General features: G+C 35.1%; 1 protein-coding gene across 1 annotated transcript in view; it reads left to right on the top strand.

Annotated features, from left to right (window-relative positions):
• ERBB4 (erb-b2 receptor tyrosine kinase 4) overlaps positions 1-19,170 on the top strand; it is a 1,129,145-nt gene that overhangs the window by 590,156 nt on the left and 519,819 nt on the right. The window contains exon 3 of the mRNA XM_053597917.1: positions 9,902-10,088. Coding sequence (XP_053453892.1) covers positions 9,902-10,088 — 187 coding nt within the window. The remainder of the gene's footprint in view (positions 1-9,901; positions 10,089-19,170) is intronic.

The raw sequence follows: 19,170 nt of genomic DNA, 5'->3' as shown, positions 1-19,170 counted from the left end.
CTAACAATTGTTTAATTTATTTACTCACTTTAATATCAAATGCATGTGTTTGTATATATTTGCTATTCCTAAACTATACAAGATACTTCTAGAAATATTTGAAAAATTAATATGATGGAATAGATAATCTTTTGATTCAAGTTTTAAGAATCTAATAAAACTGATCCTGTTTTGCAGAAGAAAAGTGGGATAAATAAATGTACCAGGTTAATAAGTTAAGGAAACAAGAGTTACCCCAAGTTTTGTCAGACTGTGTAGCACCCAGATCTAATCACTGGGCTACATTGGCCTAACCAGTCGGGTTCACTATGGAGAATTCTCACCACTACATGTACCATGTTACTAAAAGTACAGTGTTTTGATTCTTGTGTAGCCTCAGTTGTGTGAAAGTGCTGGCAGCTAACAATTTCTTTTTATTTAAGCTGTATCTCCAAACAAAGTTTAATTCAAAGGTTTCTAAGTACCCTTATTACTTCTGCCTTTGTATAGAATATATATTGCATATAATATATTCTATATAATTAATATAATTATATTTAATATAATTTCCGTTAAATAAACTGAAATTTAATATAATTTCAGTTATACATAATATATTATCTATTATATGTAATAGCCAGATGCAGTGGCATGTGGCTGCAGTCCCAGCTACTCAGGAGACTGAGACAGGAGGATCGCTTGAGTCCAGGAGTTCTGAGCTATAGTGCGCTATGTTGATTAGGTGTCTGCACTAAATTCGGCATCAATATGGTGACCTCCCAGGCACAGGCGTGGGGGGCCACCAGGTTGCCTAAGGAGGGGTGAACCAGCCCAGGTTGAAAATAGAGCAGGTCAAAACACCATGCTAATCAGTAGTGGGATTGCGCTTGTGAATAGCCACTGCACTCCAGCCTGGGCAACATAGCAAGACCTGTCTCTAAATAAATAAAAAAATGTATATTATATATAATTTATTTAAGTTAAAATTTGAATTTTAAAATCATTAGAACTTAGTGTATATATCTGATAGGAAAAATGAATTCAATGCTGTATTTTAAATAGTTATAAAAGATTGTTTAAATGTCAATTTGGAACTCAGGTTTAAATATGTAAGATTACCTGTATAAATACATGAAAGAGAAAACTCTGTCTCTCTCTCTCTAAATATGTGTGTGTATATATATTTATCCCTAAATATATATAGATATGTATTATGTATATGTATAGGTATTATGTATATATAGATATATTATGTATATATATATGTATTATGTGTATATATAGGTATGTAATGCATAGTATATACCTATATATATTTAGGGATAATGAAATTTTTAACTCATGAATTTTTTGAAGTATAGGCAGTTAAACTTAATATTTATGTAATGATTATATACATGAATTTATGAAAGCTCCCAATTTAGTCTGTATAATATGTTATAAGAAAAACTTTAGGCAAATTAAATGTAGTAGAGTTTGTTTGAGCAAAGAATGACACATGACCCAGACAGCATTTAGGCCAGAGTCTGGTCAGCACCCAGCAATGGGGCAGTCATTATTTATAGACAGAAAAGGAAACCATCTATAGAGATAACTTAATTGGTTACAGCCTGGCATTTATCCCATTTGGACAAGGTGTGATAAGCTATTGCCTTCGATGGACAGGTTCTACTCAGCTGAGATTGGCTGTGATTGGCTGAGCCTCACCAACTTGTTAAAAGAATATACTCTTGGTTAGGTGGCAGTTTGCTATACAGAAAGTACAGAGGCACTTTAGGCCAAATTTAGTTTAATTTTACAAACCTAATTCTAGGGTAACAAGTTTATGACATAGGGCTATAGTCTAATAAGGATTAATTGTGAATGTAGACTTGAAATAGGACTATTAAAAACTCTCCAGCCAGATCACAAAAATATAGAGGAGAAAAGATAGTTACTTCTAGAGAGAAGACTTTTAGGTAGTCCTCTTTTCTAAGGAACCGAGGGTGTTCACTGCTAAAATTTCACGGGCTGAGAGATGGCTGAGTGGCCAGTGATGAATAAACGGCCTGCAGATTCTTAGAAAGTAGCGATTGCATTAGCACTGGCACCTCAGAGACTTGGATAAGATCTTCTACCCTTGAGTGTTATTTCTTGCTGTGCGTAATAAGTATGCATTTTACTTTGCTAAAGTCAGATATATGACTTTTTGTATTATTCTGTTTTTTTTCAAATCTAATTATATCAGTCTTTGAGGACCTGCTTGCCAGGGTTTTCTAATCAACAGAGTTTTAAAGACACCGAGTACCATTATTTCAACTATAACAGTGATTATTTCAGATTACTTCTTGTCAGTAGACTTGAATTCAAATAAATCTATACTATCATAGAGAAGAGTGTGGAGTCGGGAATGGGAGTATCTAGATACTCTCAGACAGTCTTTGAAGGGCAAGGGCAGAAACTAATTGCCTTGGGAAACTTAATGGAAAACCTTCCTGATAGAGAGGCTACAGTTTGCTACTGCATTTGTCACCATCAGAGAACACATAAATTCTGCAGCCATTACCCAAAGAGATAATTTCCTATTCTCTTCCCCCCGCCCGACTCTCTACCATTCTTGATTCCACACTCTTCTCTATGATAGTATAGATTTATTTGAATTCAAGTCTACTAACAAGAAATAATCACTATTATAGTTGGGGATGTCTTGGCTGATAGAATGTATTAGTATTATTTGTGGATGACATCTAATTGGGTATCAGTACATAAGACAAAGAGGTATAATTCTTAAGAGATCCTCTTGCATCAGCCTTCCCAGTAGCTGGAAGTAGGCACCTGTCAAGATACCAGGCTATATTTGCTCAGGCTGGTCTCAAACTCCTGAGCTCCACTAGTCCACTCACCTCAGACTCCCAGAGAGTTGGAAATACCAGCATGAGCCACCCTGCCCGGACAGCAGTATAAACTAGAATTCAGAAATTTTTTACTTGTTATAGCAGGTTTTAATAGAAATAAATAGGCATATTTTCAAAGACATGGTTATATTAAAGAAAAATAACAAACATGGGTTTGTTGCATAATTTGAGTAGAGAATAATCTAGGAAACAAATTTCTACATACTTAGCTAAAGATATGTAATTGCTTTTAATATGCATAAAATTATTTCTGAATGCTGATTACATATTCAGGAATTGTGCAGAAGTGCAATCACTTGAATCTTAAGGTAGATGAAGGAACATTTAAGAAACTATTTTCTATTTCTACTAAGTACCAAATTAGAGAAAATCAACTACAAAGGAAGGAATAAGGGAGTTTTGTCAAGTACAGAAAAATTAATAGTTGTTAAAAGAGTTATGCAATGAAATAGAAATTTAAAATAACAAAGAGTAACTTCTCTGAAATGATCTGGAGGCGGGAAGGATAACCCAGTGAACCAGTACATTTCATCTAATCTGATTGAATGACATCCATTGAAAATCCCGGGAGGTTTATAACTGCATATTTCACATTTTCCCTAAAATATTATTGAGGATAAATAATTATAAAATTTCTTGTCATTTAGGGGAAAAAATTGTGGGTTTTTTTTTTTTTGGCTTATTGCTAAGATGGCCTGGGAAGTTGACCAATTTCCTTCATTTTCCACATCTTTTGCTTTCCCATCATCAAATGCTATAAGCAAAACAAATTATCCTTGGGTCAAAAGAGTTTTGAAACATTCAAGGCTTTAACAACATTCTGTATTCACTATTTGAACAAAGCTGCTATAGAAGCATATACTGATGTTGGAAATCAGTCGGTTTTTTTATTATTATTATTAAATCATAGCTGTGTACATTAATGCGATCATGGGGCACCATACACTGGTATTATAGACCATTTGACATATTTTCATCACACTGGTTAACATAGCCTTCCTGGCATTTTCTTAGTTATTCTACATTTACTAAGTTTCACATGTACCCTTGCAAGATGCACCATAGGTATAATCCCACCAATCACCCTCCCTCTGCCCATCCTCCCCCCTTCTCTCCTCCCACTCCCCCTTCCCCATATTCTTAGGTTATAACTAGGTTATAGCTTTCATACGAAAGCCATAAATTAGTTTCATAGTAGGGCTGAGTACATTGGATACTTTTTCTTCCATTCTTGAGATACCTTCCAGCTATTTATGGCTTTCATATGAAAGCTATAACCCAGTTATAACCTAAGAATATGGGGAAGAGGGAGAGGGAGGGGAGAGAGGGAGGATGGGCGGAGGGAGGGTGATTGGTGGGATTACACCTGCGGTGCATCTTACAAGGGTATAGGTGAAAGTTAGTAAATGTAGAATATGAATGTCTTAACACAATAATTAAGAAAATGCCAGGAAGGTTATGTTAACCAATGTGATGAAAATATGTCAAATGGTCTATAAAACCAGTGTATGGTGCCCCATGATTGCATTAATGTACACAGCTATGATTTATAACAAAATAAATTAACAAAAATAAAAAAAATTAGTTTCATAGTAGGGCTGAGTACATCTCAAGAATGGAAGAAATCAGTCAGTTTTACTGAGCAGAAGCTTATGCTGGAAGGAGGATGTGTCTTTGGTGGGTATTCACTCTTAGGTTGACATAATAGAGTTTCTGGAACTACACGCTACTGAGCCAGAACCAAATTCAAGATTTTCTTTATGCTGGGGCATTTTGATGATTTCTATTTACAACTGTGGTCCTTGGGCATAAATCATGATTGTGGTGTTCAAACAATGTTTTTTATTAGTAGCAAGTTCTTAATATCCTTTTCCTCAAAAAATAATATCTAAAAAGACCTTAAGCATTGCTTTCCACTTTTCAATTTCATTGCATTCCACAGCCATTATTGAACGCTTTTCAATGCCAAGGTCTATGCCAAGGGCTATAATATTAATGCAAAAATTAAAGGTACTATTTCTGAAATTGAGGAATAAATTGAAGATTGCATACAAAAAAAGTTTCATATTAGAACAAAAACAATGGTTCTTATGTAATGATGTTATAATTATTTTACTTGAAAATAAGATTGTCCATTGACAGGTCATCTGCCTGGCCATTTGTAATATTTAGCATCTGTTGAATATTCATTATTTGGCAGACACTTGTCTTATATCTTCTAATACTTATCACTGCTTTATAATAGACGGATTGAGGTCTCTTTATTGAGTTGATGAGAATCTAAGGGGTCAAACAACCTAATCAAGGCCACATAGCTCTTTAGTGCAAAACGGCAGGGTTTTGAGTCCAGCTTTGCCTATAAGACAAGCCCACATATCTTACCCTTCTAGTTTTTCATGAATAAGTCCATATATTTAAAAGTTGGGAAGAATTCATAAAATGTGCTGGAAAAGTTGAAAATGCTGTGCTACTTAGCTTCTTCCTGAAGGCTAAAGACAGAGGAGCAATGGTTAACTAAAGGTCATATGGCCCTACCAGACATAGTAACAATTAATTTACACTTCTAGAAATGTCTTTTACTTTTTACTCAGATCTGCCAATATTGGATCTAACTGTGTCATTGACTCTTTTTCAGCATTAAGCAATCCTACCACTATTACATTGTTTTCCTCCAATTTTATTTGCAATCAGTACACATTTGCAGCTCACGTTCCAGTGGGGAGTTTCCATTTGAGGTGTTTCAAGATATTTGTTCAAGGGAAGATTTTAAGATTACCTGACAGAATGACTATGGATACCAGAAAAGAAGATGATAGATGCCAAAATCAAGACACGCTGTGTTGCTTTTAGATATAAGAACTTTATATTTATCCCATATAATTCCTTAGAAAAATGTTTTAGTTTCATAAGTTCTTATCTATAAAAGGTTAGAGCAACAAATGTTGGGTTGAGAGATTCACAAACATCTTTTTTTTTTTTTTTCTATTTTTTACATTATTTCTCTGGGTAGGAGAAAGGGATGTAAGAAATAGGATGGCTTTCCATGAGAATAACAAAAATGTTTCTAAGAATAATTCAGCACACCTTGTAAATAAGAAGTATATACATTTTACAACACAATTCTAATGTAAATATATTAAATAATATGTGAATTGCAATGCTATTCTTAGTTATTATAATTTTTCTTGTAGATAAGGGCACTTGAATCTTCTTCTTTTATATTAGCTGATTCTTTTTGTGTTCAGCATTGTTCTTAGCTCAAAGCTCTCATACATAATAGAGCCCTTGTTATTTGTCAGTTATTTGTGGCTTCTGCGAATGTATGATTCAAAAGCCATGCCAACTGACACATCTATATCAATAAATAGGTAGAAATATTTTTCCCTTCAATAAACACTGCAAAATTACAGTAGCATTGCTTTTTTTTTTTTTTTTTTTGCATGTAAACCTCTTATTTTTTTACCCGAGGGTGTATCATCTCTGTTTTCTCTGCTAATGCCATTTTATAGGATCCTCCATCCTCAGATAAGTCAATAGGTTTTCATAGTTCTTGATAAGAAGAGTTACTTCTTAAGTGGGGTTAGAGCTAATGGTGAGTCTGTTAGGAGGACTGACAGATGTTATGACATTCCGTGGGCAGGAGAGTCACTGTGCATTCTTCATCTTCAACATTTACCTTAGCATCATCATTGTGACTTAAATCACTTAATCATTATAAGTTAAATAACAAAAATTTTAATAATGTAAGGATTTTACTTTTGAGATCATATGATGTCAAAACATGTTTACAGTTTCTCTTTCAAGTACACAAAGAGGTAACAGTTTAACCATTGGGACTGTCTAACGAAGGAATTGTAGAGCCCTGAAGCTGAACTATTCCAGGCAGGTACAATTTCAGAGAGATTATGGTGTACAAATAATGCAGATCCCTGCTGCTTTTCTACTCTTTTCTGATGTCCTAAGCATTTGCCTCTTCACCCCAAGGGACTCAGTGTCTGGGGAAGGCCCACAGTGCTCAGAGCTCACAGTCTGATCCCACACAACACAGGTGTTCCTTACATCCCTCGCCTCTCCATGTCCACTAGTGCATCGTTAGGATTCTTCCAGGGTACTGTTAGCATGCTTACCCCTGAAAATTGTGAAACCTGGGACAAGAGTATGATAGGAAGCCCCACTTTTTGGTTTTCTTGTTTATTATAAACCAACCACAGATTAGTAAATAAAGTATGTTCTATCCTCTCCTTTGGTAGATGTGTCTTTATAACAACATGGGGGCCTGAGTGCAATGTTAGAAAATTTTTGGAGTCCTCAAGGATATGGTGGTGTGGAGAGAGAGATGGTCCCAAGCTGAAGTCTCTCCAGCTCATTCTGTCCTGTGCTGTGCGTGATCTTGCATAAGTTAGTGGACATTGAAACCCACAATCCGGGATGTGTAGTTTCCCTTCACCCAGAAGCACCCGGACCACCCATCCTTCTGAAATGCACGCACGTTGGTGTCAACATCCGCCGTCTGGGTGCAGAACTGGAGAAGACGATGTCACAGGCCCTGGTTGAGGGCTTGGGGTGATTTGGGAACAGAATCATAGAATCACAGAGTTTGAGGCACAGCCCAGAAGAGAGGAATACAGACTCTGGAAGGATGTTTTCCTTGACTCCACAGACTTTGCTGGTGGTGCAGAGTGTGACCAGGGAAGGGTCAGGGTACTCAGAAATACTCAGTGATTCCTTATTGGAACTTTTCTGGAACACACGTGTGAACAAAGCAAAGTGGTCAACTTTTTAAAACTATATTCTGGGACGGGGAAAGACAGAGATTATAAATATGATAAATAATTTTTTTGGCATGTTAGAAGGCTATAAGTCCTGCAAAAATATAAAAATTAGAGCAGGGGAAGTGGGGGTGGGGCTGTAGAGTTAAATAGGTCATGTTGGCCACAAGAAATTGAGATTAGGGGTAAAAACTTGAAGTTAGTGAGGAAGTTAGCAAAGAAGATAACGAGAGACAGCAACTGAAACCATTAAGGGTATTTCCTGAATGCCGTTATGTAGAGACAGGCTTGGCATGTTGGAAGAATAACAAGGAGACCAGCATAACTGGGACAAAGTGAGCTGGGTGGAAAGTTAAAATGGGATGTTGAACAAGACCTGATGATCAGATCATATAGTGTAGTCCAACAGAATTATGAGAGCCATGAAAACATAATTTAAACAGTTTGTTTAGCCAAATAAGAAGATAAAAAGGAACAGGTGATGTTAACTTTACTAATACATTTTATGTAACCCACTTCATATAAAATATAATTTCAACAAATAATCTCCAAAATCCAGAGTGTATTTTATACTCACAGCATGGTAAATTCATGCTAGCCACATTTCAGTTGCTCAGTACCCCCGGAAGGTTAGTGGTTATCTCACTGGAAGCATAAACAGTTTGACTCATTTAAAGGGTTTCTCTATTACTCTGGGTGAATTAGGAGAAGTTTCAGGGTTTTAAGCAGTGAAGTGTTATCATTGGATTCATGTTCTATAAAGAATCTGGGCGAGGCTCAATTGAAAATCCGCCATGATATATCAAACGTAGACATAGGGAACGTATCGTATCGCTATAATCTGGATGAGGAATGATTTTGGTTCAGATGATAGCAATGAATGGTATAAGAAGTGGTTGAAGTCCTGATCATGTTGAAAGTACAACAAATAGAATGGATCACATTTGATATCAAGGTGAAATCAAAGGTGATTCCAGGATTTTGTCCTGACAACCAGAACAGGTGGATTTACCCCAGCTCAGATGAGGAAGGCTGCTACGGAGGGGTGAGGGAAGAAAGAGGAATTCTTCTACTTATATATCTGAAAAGCATATTAGACATACAAGTGATGGTGCTGAGTAAGTAACTGGATGTAAGTCTGTAGTTCAGCGGGGCGTGTAGAGACAGATGAATGTTTAGAGACTGTCAACTTTGAAACTGGGTATCACCAAGGGAGTGAGACTAGACGGAGAGAGACACAAATCCTGAGACCTGCAGCATCTGCCAGTACATGACTTAATAAAACACAACATTGGCAGTAAAGTAACACCAAATACTTCACTACTCTTAGATTGTAGCTTTATAATTTTAATATATATGTTTATAACTGTCCTGATGACACTGTTCAATTTACTGGAAAACTGTAACTTCAGATGAAATTCAGAGCTTTTTAATGACAATGTTTTACTTTAAAATGTATCACAATGCTTCAAATAATTAACTCACAACCAAATTTAAAGAGGAGGTAGTCAGGTAAAATCGTGGTTGTAATGAATTTAGAGACAACAATCAATTTTTAATACGTGAGACATTAAGAACGTTTTGAGATACACAAAAATCAAGAAACATAAAATCCCTGCGGACAAAAACAAATGAAGCCCTCCCAGCAATACCAATATGCCGCCCCAGTTGAAACTTGCAGGGGTGAATCAGAAAGGAGCCTGTTGGGTATGTTGCTTGGAAGTGAAATAATGGACACTCACACCGTCTGTCTCAAAACTTTCCTAGTGACATGCCTATGTGTTCTAGAGATGTGCACGGCAAATATTCCTTGAGAAATGTTAACACTAAATACCAATATACCAGTTTTAAGTCTGTCCCACAGTCTACAAAAGAATGCTGCTTTATTTTACATATGAAAAGCTCAGAGTTTGCCTTTTTTATGTAAAATCTGATTGATGGTCATGTGTTCTTACCTCAGTGTAGTCTGCCGATGAGCAAGGTCTTTATTCCTTTAATTATATTCATATGTCAGGTATGAAGAATATCTCATAAAACAACTATCAGCACATTCATGACTCTTAAAAAGAAATTCAACTTATACCTCAAATGAGATTCTAACCCTTTGCAATCTTGTATTATTATGCTGATTATTTAGAACATGAGGTAGAAATGAGTTAAAAGATGACAGTTAAATACTTCTTTTTTATCTAAATGACTGCGTATGCATGCTGGAAGATTGATTTTTTTAACAGAGGCAATTGTTTGTGTTTTTTTCAGTCTATTCGAGAAGTCACAGGCTATGTGTTAGTGGCGCTTAATCAGTTTCGCTACCTGCCTCTGGAGAATTTACGCATTATTCGTGGGACAAAACTTTATGAGGATCGATATGCCTTGGCCATATTTTTGAATTACCGAAAAGATGGAAATTTTGGACTTCAAGAACTTGGATTAAAGAACTTGACAGGTAAGGGAAATATCCAAAATAACAAATACACTTCATTGATATAATGTATCACACACACACATATACATGTGGTTACTGTAGTATATGTTACATTAATGGGCGGCGCCTGTGGCTCAGTCGGTAGGGCGCCGGCCCCATATACCGAGGGTGACGGGTTCAGGCCCGCCCCGGCCAAACTGCAACCAAAAAATAGCCGGGCGTTGTGGCGGGCGCCTGTAGTCCCAGCTACTCGGGAGGCTGAGGCAAGAGAATCGCTTAAGCCCTGGAGGTGGAGGTTGCTGTGAGCTGTGTGAGGCCACGGCACTCTACCGAGGGCCATAAAGTGAAACTCTGTCTCTACAAAAAAAAAGAAAAGAAAAAGTTAGACAAAAACATCCTAAACTTAAAAAAAAAAAAGAGCAGTTTAAGGCATTTAAACTTCTGCTGTTTATTTATTTTATGAACAGTGGGAACCCTGTGATGCTCTTTCCTTTATTCATGGATTTTTTTAAGCACGTTGTAAGGGATATACCAAAATGCACACTGTATCTCAGATGAACAGAAGGATGCTTTAAGGAAATGACCAGTGACTGAAACTGAGATGGAAGCAGGTTTCAGACTGTTGTGTTTGGTGGTTTCAAGGGAACAGTGGACTGTATCATCAAATCACTGCAGGAAGGCAGTGAGTCTCTTTAAAGTTTAGTAATGCCCAAGCCACTTTACCTAGTTCCAATAAACTTTAGTTTCTGGACAGTCACCTTAATTTTGGAATACATATCTAATTCATTTAATTTCTATTTCTCTTATTCAGCAGTAGCTCACTAAATGCGATCAGTAATTCTTTCTCAGAATGCTTTAATATAATCAGAGTGATTTCTTCTAAGATTGGAGATACATAGTGCCAGCAAAAGAAAAAAAAATTATCTTCTTATTACACAAAACACTTGGTAGGAATTTGTTTTGCAACTGCTTCTTGTACTCCCACGGGTATCTTTAAAGTTCTTACAGTTTGTAATTCATAAGCTCTGGTGGAAGGCTTTTTGCTGTAAGGTTTCTAATCATGAATTTTGCCTTGTCTACCTGTAATCAAATGTGTTAATTAATGTTTTTATCTAACAGTGGGATAGAATAGTTTACAGAGCTTATACTATTAACTTAACCCAAATTGATATAATTTTTATATTTATATCCAAATATGTAGTGATTTTACATGTATTTTGAGTTCACAAAGTGGTAATTCCTCTTCATGTTGAAAAATTAAGCATTTTAGAGTTATTGTCTTAAAATGTTAAGTAGGAGAAGATGAATATTTTCACATTATTGAAATTATTTCTTATATTCATAAAGAGTATAACATTTATAGTTTTATATTAGAAATAGCTTTATGGATAAATATGTGAGATAAAATTGGGATATTTTGGGTGAAGAATTACTGATTGTTACTTATTTTGGACATGATTGCTATAGAATTGATGAAATAATGGTAATTGCACATTATTCAGAATGTATAAAATCCCTGATCAATTTTTTTAACATCATTTTCTCTTTGAAAAATGTTTTTGTGTTTTTGTTTTTGATTTTTTACTAAAGTGTTCCTTATGTAGAACTAATGATTGAAAAAAGGATCTTGGAACTGAGAGGGATACAAAAATATTGAATGATGGAAATTAGGAATCTAAAAATACTGTAATATAATCCAGTTAAAACCTGCCTAGTAAGCATCGTGTTTTCTTCATGATATTCCTCTGATCATATTAAAGAAAAATATGAATAATTTTTCAAACTTTTTATAATACTTAAAATCTGTTATTATTACAGAAGATATACTATTTGAATACTCTTATACAGAAAATCAGTCTTTAAGGAGTTCTTTTATTTATTTTCATATTTAATATCAACCCTGTATGTTTTCAAAAAGTTATTTAATCAAATTTATATCACATTTAAATATACCTTATCTACTGAATGGCTTCCCATCATGTATGACTTATGATTGTGACAGTTGTTTAACTTGTGCCATACTAAAATATAACACTGTTATTTCAAAAATATTATTCCTTTTCCTCTGCTAGGCAGCCTTGGTATTTTCTTGTGTAGTAACAACAATGAGTAAAAAATGATTAACAGAATGAATTTATTGTTTAGAAAAATCTATAATTATTCATAAGTTATTTCTTTTTTAATATGAATTAAGATTACAATAGAAATAGTAAGAAATTAGGACAATTTGGACATTTTCCAGATTTTTATTTATTAGGTGGTTGACAATTTACATGTAAGCCAGAATTATACTGTAAAAGAGATAGCCCAGGATCATTGTACTTATTTTAGGTATTCTATTCAAAAGTGTAACTCAAGTTATGAGATTTTTCTTAATCCACTCATCAGTTGATATGCACTTAGGTTGGTTCCATTACACGGCAAGCATGATTATGTTTATGTGCAAGATTTGTAAGAAAGAACAGTAAAAAAAAAAAAAAAAAAAAGAACAGCATAAAAAGAGGAATGTGGGATAAAATTTGCTTCAGGGTAATACCTTAAAGAGCATGTTCTCCGTAACCTGATTGAAGCAACAAACAAGTAATTTACTTCAGATTAGATTGTTTTTGTGCTTTGGAAAGATATTTGTTTTATATTGCTTGTTTGTATGTCATACAAAGCATGATGGTAATTTAATTAAAAAAAATTAAGTGCAGAGATACCATATTGGGCTTAATTATAGACTTACCTGGTATGATGTGGGAAGAAGCTGAAACTCTGCAGATTAGTCAAATACCACACTGCCTAACCTACCATACTACATATTAAATTTTTATCTTAGAGGATTGGCAACATTAGCATCATCTGGGAACTTGTTAAAAATGCAAATTCTTGGGTCTCACTTGAGACCTACTGAATGAGAAACTCTGGGGATAGGACCAAGAATGTGTGTTTTAAATATCCCTCCAGTGATTCCGATGATTACTAAAATTTGAGAAATACTAGCCTGATTAATTAAATATACATTCCTAAGAAATGGTAGAACAATATCTATTTAACCTCTTCACGTTAATTTGATGCAAATAATTTTTAGTCATCTCTCCTCTTGTGGAGAAAGAAAGGAGATGGGACAAGCACATATAAATTTTTGATTGATAGGAAACACACTCTAGGTTGAGGCAAGAGGGAAAATAGCACATGGGAGCCTGCATGGAATCATGCAAGCAGAAAGTGGCTTGGAGGGGAGGAAGAGGCTGAAATAACCATCTCGCATCACCATTTTGCCAAATAGTAACTTCGAATAATGATAAACCATTACAGAGATAATAATAATTTCATTTTCAATCACTTAAAACAAGATAAATAACAAGTAGTAGTTCTAGGGATGGGAAGTACAAATAATGTTATAACAAAATCTAAAATTAAGATTTTTGAGGAATCCTTTGGAGATATACACACATATGTGTATATATGGGCACACATATGTGCATGTACATATGTGTACAAGTATACGTGTGTGTATATAGAGAGACTATATTTCTACTGAAATCCTTCTTTTGGTATTTGACATTAGAACAGCGTGCCTTTCTTTTTTAATTTCAGTAGATTTAAGTGAAGAGTACAGTAGTTTTTTGTTACTCGGATGAATTGTATACTGGTGAAGTCAGGCCTTTTAGTGTACTAGTCACCTGAATAGTGTACATTGTACTTGATAGGCAATTTTTAATCCCTCAACCACCCACCCTCCTGTTCTGAGTCTCCGAAGTCTATTATATAACTCTGTATGACCGTGTATACCCATCACTTAGCTTCTACTTACAAGTAAGTCCATGTGGTATTTGTTTATCCTGAGTGATATCCTAAGTGAAGTATATCCTAATTCACATACTTCACTTAGGATAATGGCTTCTAGTTCCACCCAAGATTCGGTAAAATACAGTCTTTTAGTCTTTTCTGTATTATTCCATGGTGTCTGTGTACACACTATTTTCTTTTCTTAATCCACTCGTCAGTTGATATGCACTTAGGTTGGTTCCATGTCTTTGTCTTTGCAGTTGTAAATTGTGCTGTGATAACCATACAGGTGATTGTGTCTTTTTGAAATCATGACTTTAATGACTTCTTTTCCTGTGCGTAAATACCCCGTAGTGGGATCACTAGATCAAATGGCAAGAACTTTTGGTTCTTTGAGAAATATTCATACTGTTTTGTATAGAGATTTTCCTAATTTACATTCCCACCAACAGAGCATAAGTGTCCCCTTTCACCTCGTCTGTGCCACTAATACTTCTTGACTTTTTAATAAAGTCGATCCTGATAGCAGGAGTTGGCATCTCATTCATGTTTTCATTGGCATTTCCCTGAAGATTAGTGATGTTGAGTATTCTTTTCACGGTTGCAAACAATTTGTTTATCTTCTTCTGAAAACTGTTCACATTTTTTGCCCATTTTTTAATTTAATTATTTTTTTTTCTTGCCGATTTGTTTGAGTTTCTTATAGATTCTGTGTATTGGTCTTTTGGTGGACATGTAATTTGTGACTATTTTTCCTTGTTCTATAGGTTTCAAGAGAATCAATTTACTTGTGTGAGTCTTTTGCTGTGAAGACACATTTTAGTTTAATCAAGTTCTATTTACTTATTTTGGGTTTTGTTGTATTTGCTTTTGGAGTCATAGTCATAAATTCTTTGCCTAAGCCAATGGCCAGAAATTTTTTTTTCTAAATTTTCTTCTAGAATTTTTAGGGTTTGGGATCTTAGATTAAGTCTTTAATCCATGTTGAATTAGGTTTTGTGTATACTGAGAGGCGGGAATCCAGTTTTCTTCTTTTCCGCATGATTGTCCATTCTTTCCTAGCACCACATACTAAAAAGAATGTCTTTTCCCCAGTGCATATTTTTCTCTGCTTTATCAAGGATTAGTACACCTGTAGAACAGTCCATTTGCTTTCTGAAAAGTATATTGTTGTGTAAAAAAGATGTTCATTCACATGAACTCTGTCATTCAGTGGTTACTGGTTAGATGTTACTTAGACATATATAAATTAACTTCCACCTCAAATATTCTTATTCATTATCTTGATACAGATCAAAAACTATTCCATGCCTAAAAATATTACTATGGATCTTAGTTAGACTCTTTCATTTTAGTTATGACCACAGATAAGAAACACACTTAAACATATTTTCTGGCTAAAATGAAAAACATGTTTTATTTCTACCATTCACCTGTCCCTGGTCCCTAGTGGGAAGGGCAAGGTAGGGAAGGAGGGGCAGGTCCCTAGACTAAGAATAGGCACGCATGTACAAGGAAGTAAAGAACTTGTCTTGGCATCTCTGAGTGTCCTGTCTCATTCCTTTGTGGTCAGAGCAGGGATCATACATCCGTCCTTTGAGGGATACAATTCATGTATGTAATATGTTGAGGCCATTGGGAATGTCCCCACTGCATCAGAGTGAGATGTAGCTGGAGAGGGCTACATCCCTTCCTCGACTAAGGTCCCAATGAGGATGTCCTGCTAATTTTTTATCAGCTTTTTCTTAACCAAACATTCCTATTCAAAATTCAAATCAACATTTAATATTATATTTACAACTTTAATTAAGACTATAAGCTTCTACTTATTTAGTCACTAGTCTGGCCAAACTCTAAAAGGAATTATATGGGGCATAAAAACTACTACTATTTCCTACCTTTTATAATTTATTAAATAATTTCATCTGTTACAAATGGGGGACAAATGATAGAATTTCATTGCTATATTATACTGTGGATATGAAGGAATATGTGAGGAAATGCTTAAGTGCCTATCTATTCACCTCTTATTTATAATGGGTAGATATGAATACGTAGGCACAAATTTTATATATATATATATGTACATTTATCACACCAAATTTCACCTTAAATATTTACATTTTTATAATATAAATTATGAAAATACCTCTTTTGAATAGGTGAAGGTTGGGAAGATATAAATATACAATTCTTATTTTTTAAAAATTAGCTAAATACCCTAATTTTCAGACCAACATATTCATGTGCTTTAGCTGTTATTTAATATTTTATAAACATTATAGTTGTTCAGTTGACTATTAACTGGATTAACCTTATTAGAGTATTATTTCAGGGAAGCAAATAAAAATTTTGAACAAAAAGTAAAATGCTAAAGTTATTTTTGGTAGTCTTCAATTATAATGAAAGAATATATTAAGTTTGCTGGATTCTGATAGAGTAAAAGTAAAATAAAATTTTTAGTCCAGGAGATACAATTCTGAGTGATACAAAATTATGAAACATGTGGCCTCTATACATGGCAATTGAACCCTGGCCTTCAAATAGGCCTGTTATTAATTAAAATGGTGTATCAAAATAATGTAGTGCAAGGTTCTCACACCTCCTCAGCACTACCCAGTGATGGTCAACTACACAGCCTAGGGTTAAAGCTGGAGGGCCTCCTGTCATTGACAATGTATGCCAAAGAGCATGGATGTGACATTGGAAACATCTGTTCAAAGGCCTTGTCTCACCACTTGTAGTCTTAGCGTCTCTCCAAGACTCATATTCTTCATCTTCAGAATTGTGAAGAAAACCCTGCTTCACAAGATTGTGGGCCTTAAAGACATAAAGCAGGGAACTTGTGGATGACGGCCCCTTTCACGGAGGGCCTGCTTAGTTCTCTTTCCTTCCATCAGTTTTGTTATCAGCTTTCCTTCCTGTCGACACCCTGAGAAAGCTATTCCATCTGTTTCTGCACATTCAGATAGATTCTCATCGTTTCATCAGTACTTTGGGTATGACCTGTTTAGACCTTAAATAATAAATGATCCAAAGTTTAGTACCTCTGCTGATACTAGTGTGAAACTACTGTGTGTATTCGTTTCTCTGGCAACGAGACGCCAGAGGCTTGTCTTTGTCTACTCTCAGTAAAAGTGTGGCCTTTGCTGCCTCATGACACTTCTCTTCTGTCTTCCTGCCAAGCACCTGTTGCCCTGAGCCTTCGTTTTAAATCTCTGTCATCATGTTTCACTCTTTATTGGCCCTGACATTAGTCTTGACCTCCACAAGAGACATACTCATTCTGAGTATTTTTCTGACACTAGATTGGCTAAACATTCTTCAACTAGTCTGTGAAAGGTCTCAGTAATGTTTGAGGGGTTCAACCAGCCTAGTTCAGAGACTGTTGTTAAACAGAGTGTTGACAAAGGTACTACTCATACTTACCTTAGAAGAACTACTCAGCACGTTGTGATATTTGCAGGAAAAACAAAAAAAGATTCCAGGAATATTCCTAGGTTAAGGATAAATTACTTGGAAACTGATTCAATCAAAACTAATCTATAATGAAAATTAGATGAGTTAGATAAAGAATCTGTGAAAAGAGTGGCAAGTTCATGTGAAGGAGTCCATTTTTAGGTCAGATTCACACATTCTAGAAAGGATACTGTCACTGTTTTAAAGAATATTGTTTGCTTGTGATGTCATACAGTGCGTATTGACTAGAGGAAGGAAAACCGTGATCATGTGTTTATGTGAGTAGACAGAAATATATTTGAAAAGAGGATATGTTATAATTATGGGATAAGAGAGTTATAATGGCCATTTCAGCAAATTTTTGGGGACATATGCTCAGAGAACTGATTCTTTAGAGAACGGATGTGTGAATTTATGGAACTGAATGAAGAGGAAATGAGAATTTCTTCTCCTGCTGTACCGTGAATCAGAGAGGAGGCTGTCTGTAGAGAAACAAGCCTAAAGGTGTAGTGAGGTAGAGTTTTTAGGAAATAAAATCATCCCTTCTCCTCTGCTGACATGTCTTCAGTTATGACTAGCAAGATGATCTTCTGGGGCCACAAAATGCAGCCTTCTTGAAGTGTGTCCCTTTCAGGGAACATGAGGGGCTCCACGGTCTGAAGGACATTCTATTAAATTCCTATAGCATCTTTCAGAAAAAATTAGGGAAGCATAGAATTATGGAGTCTCTCAGGAAAATTATCCGCTTCGGACCTTAATCCTCCATGTTTATTCTTTCTTATTCCCAAGATACACTAAATCTGTATGTTCCCTTCCTAGGTGATGAAACATATATATCCTAAGGAAAAAAAATATTTAAGGTCTATAAACCTATTTATTAAAGCTCATTTATTGAGAAAGCATGCTCAATTGCTTATGATGTTCAAAGATTAAAGAGAATCTTTGCTCTTTAGGGTCCCAAACACAGCATGAGATACAGATTACTTATTAGCATGGGCCCATAATTTTACACAGAGGAAAGCAATAAATATATCAAAATACCCCCCTTCCCACCCTCACCCCAAGACAGGAGCTTCGTGTGGCTTGAAGACACTGAACTATGAACAACTGACAAATTTTCTGCATCCATTCCCAGTTACCAAGGGAGGAATAGTAATGCTGGTGCCAGAATCATAGGATCATTGTACTTTCTGATTTTTCTTTATTTGCATAGGACTGGAAATACTAGGACTAGTACCTGGGAATTAACTGAATCTGCATTTTAGATGGAATAAAGTGTACATGGAATCTTTGACCACTATTGCAATAAAAATATACATAAATACATCTGGTTTAGTTAGAAGAGGCAGCCACAGGTTTGGTAGACCCTAAAACCCTCAGTTAGTCAGAGATAAGAAATGAGGCAACCTCTTCCAATGTTTACCAAGGCATGATATTATAATATCCCGTATGTTATGCCATCTTACTCTTTGTAATATGCTTTGTATCTTTGTTTCACACACAGTCCTTAATGCTGACCAGGAACACATCTTTATTATAGTTTACATCCAAGGAAATTAGGCCCAAGGTCTTGTTGCTAGTAAGGTATACTCTGGGTGAGAATCATGTTCCCTTTCCCGTTTCTTCATATTGTGCTACTCCCCCCAAAATGTTTAGGATAATTTCTTCAAGCAAGACCTTAGTCAGTGATATATTAAATTAGCCATTAATGTAAATAATTGAAATGTTAGCAATGTGTTTAGGGGTATATTTTAGAAATAACTTTGAAAATGTTGATTGTTATATAATACTTAAATATAATAAGAATGGTAAAACAAACACAAAACAAGAATATTTTAAATACTAGATTTTATTTAAAATAACAGGTCTA

The sequence above is a fragment of the Nycticebus coucang genome, chromosome 7 (assembly GCF_027406575.1).
Source record: "Nycticebus coucang isolate mNycCou1 chromosome 7, mNycCou1.pri, whole genome shotgun sequence".
Taxonomy (NCBI): Eukaryota; Metazoa; Chordata; class Mammalia; order Primates; family Lorisidae; genus Nycticebus; species Nycticebus coucang.
Note: the sequence above shows the minus strand (reverse complement) of the source record. Positions and strands in the feature narration are given on the sequence as shown.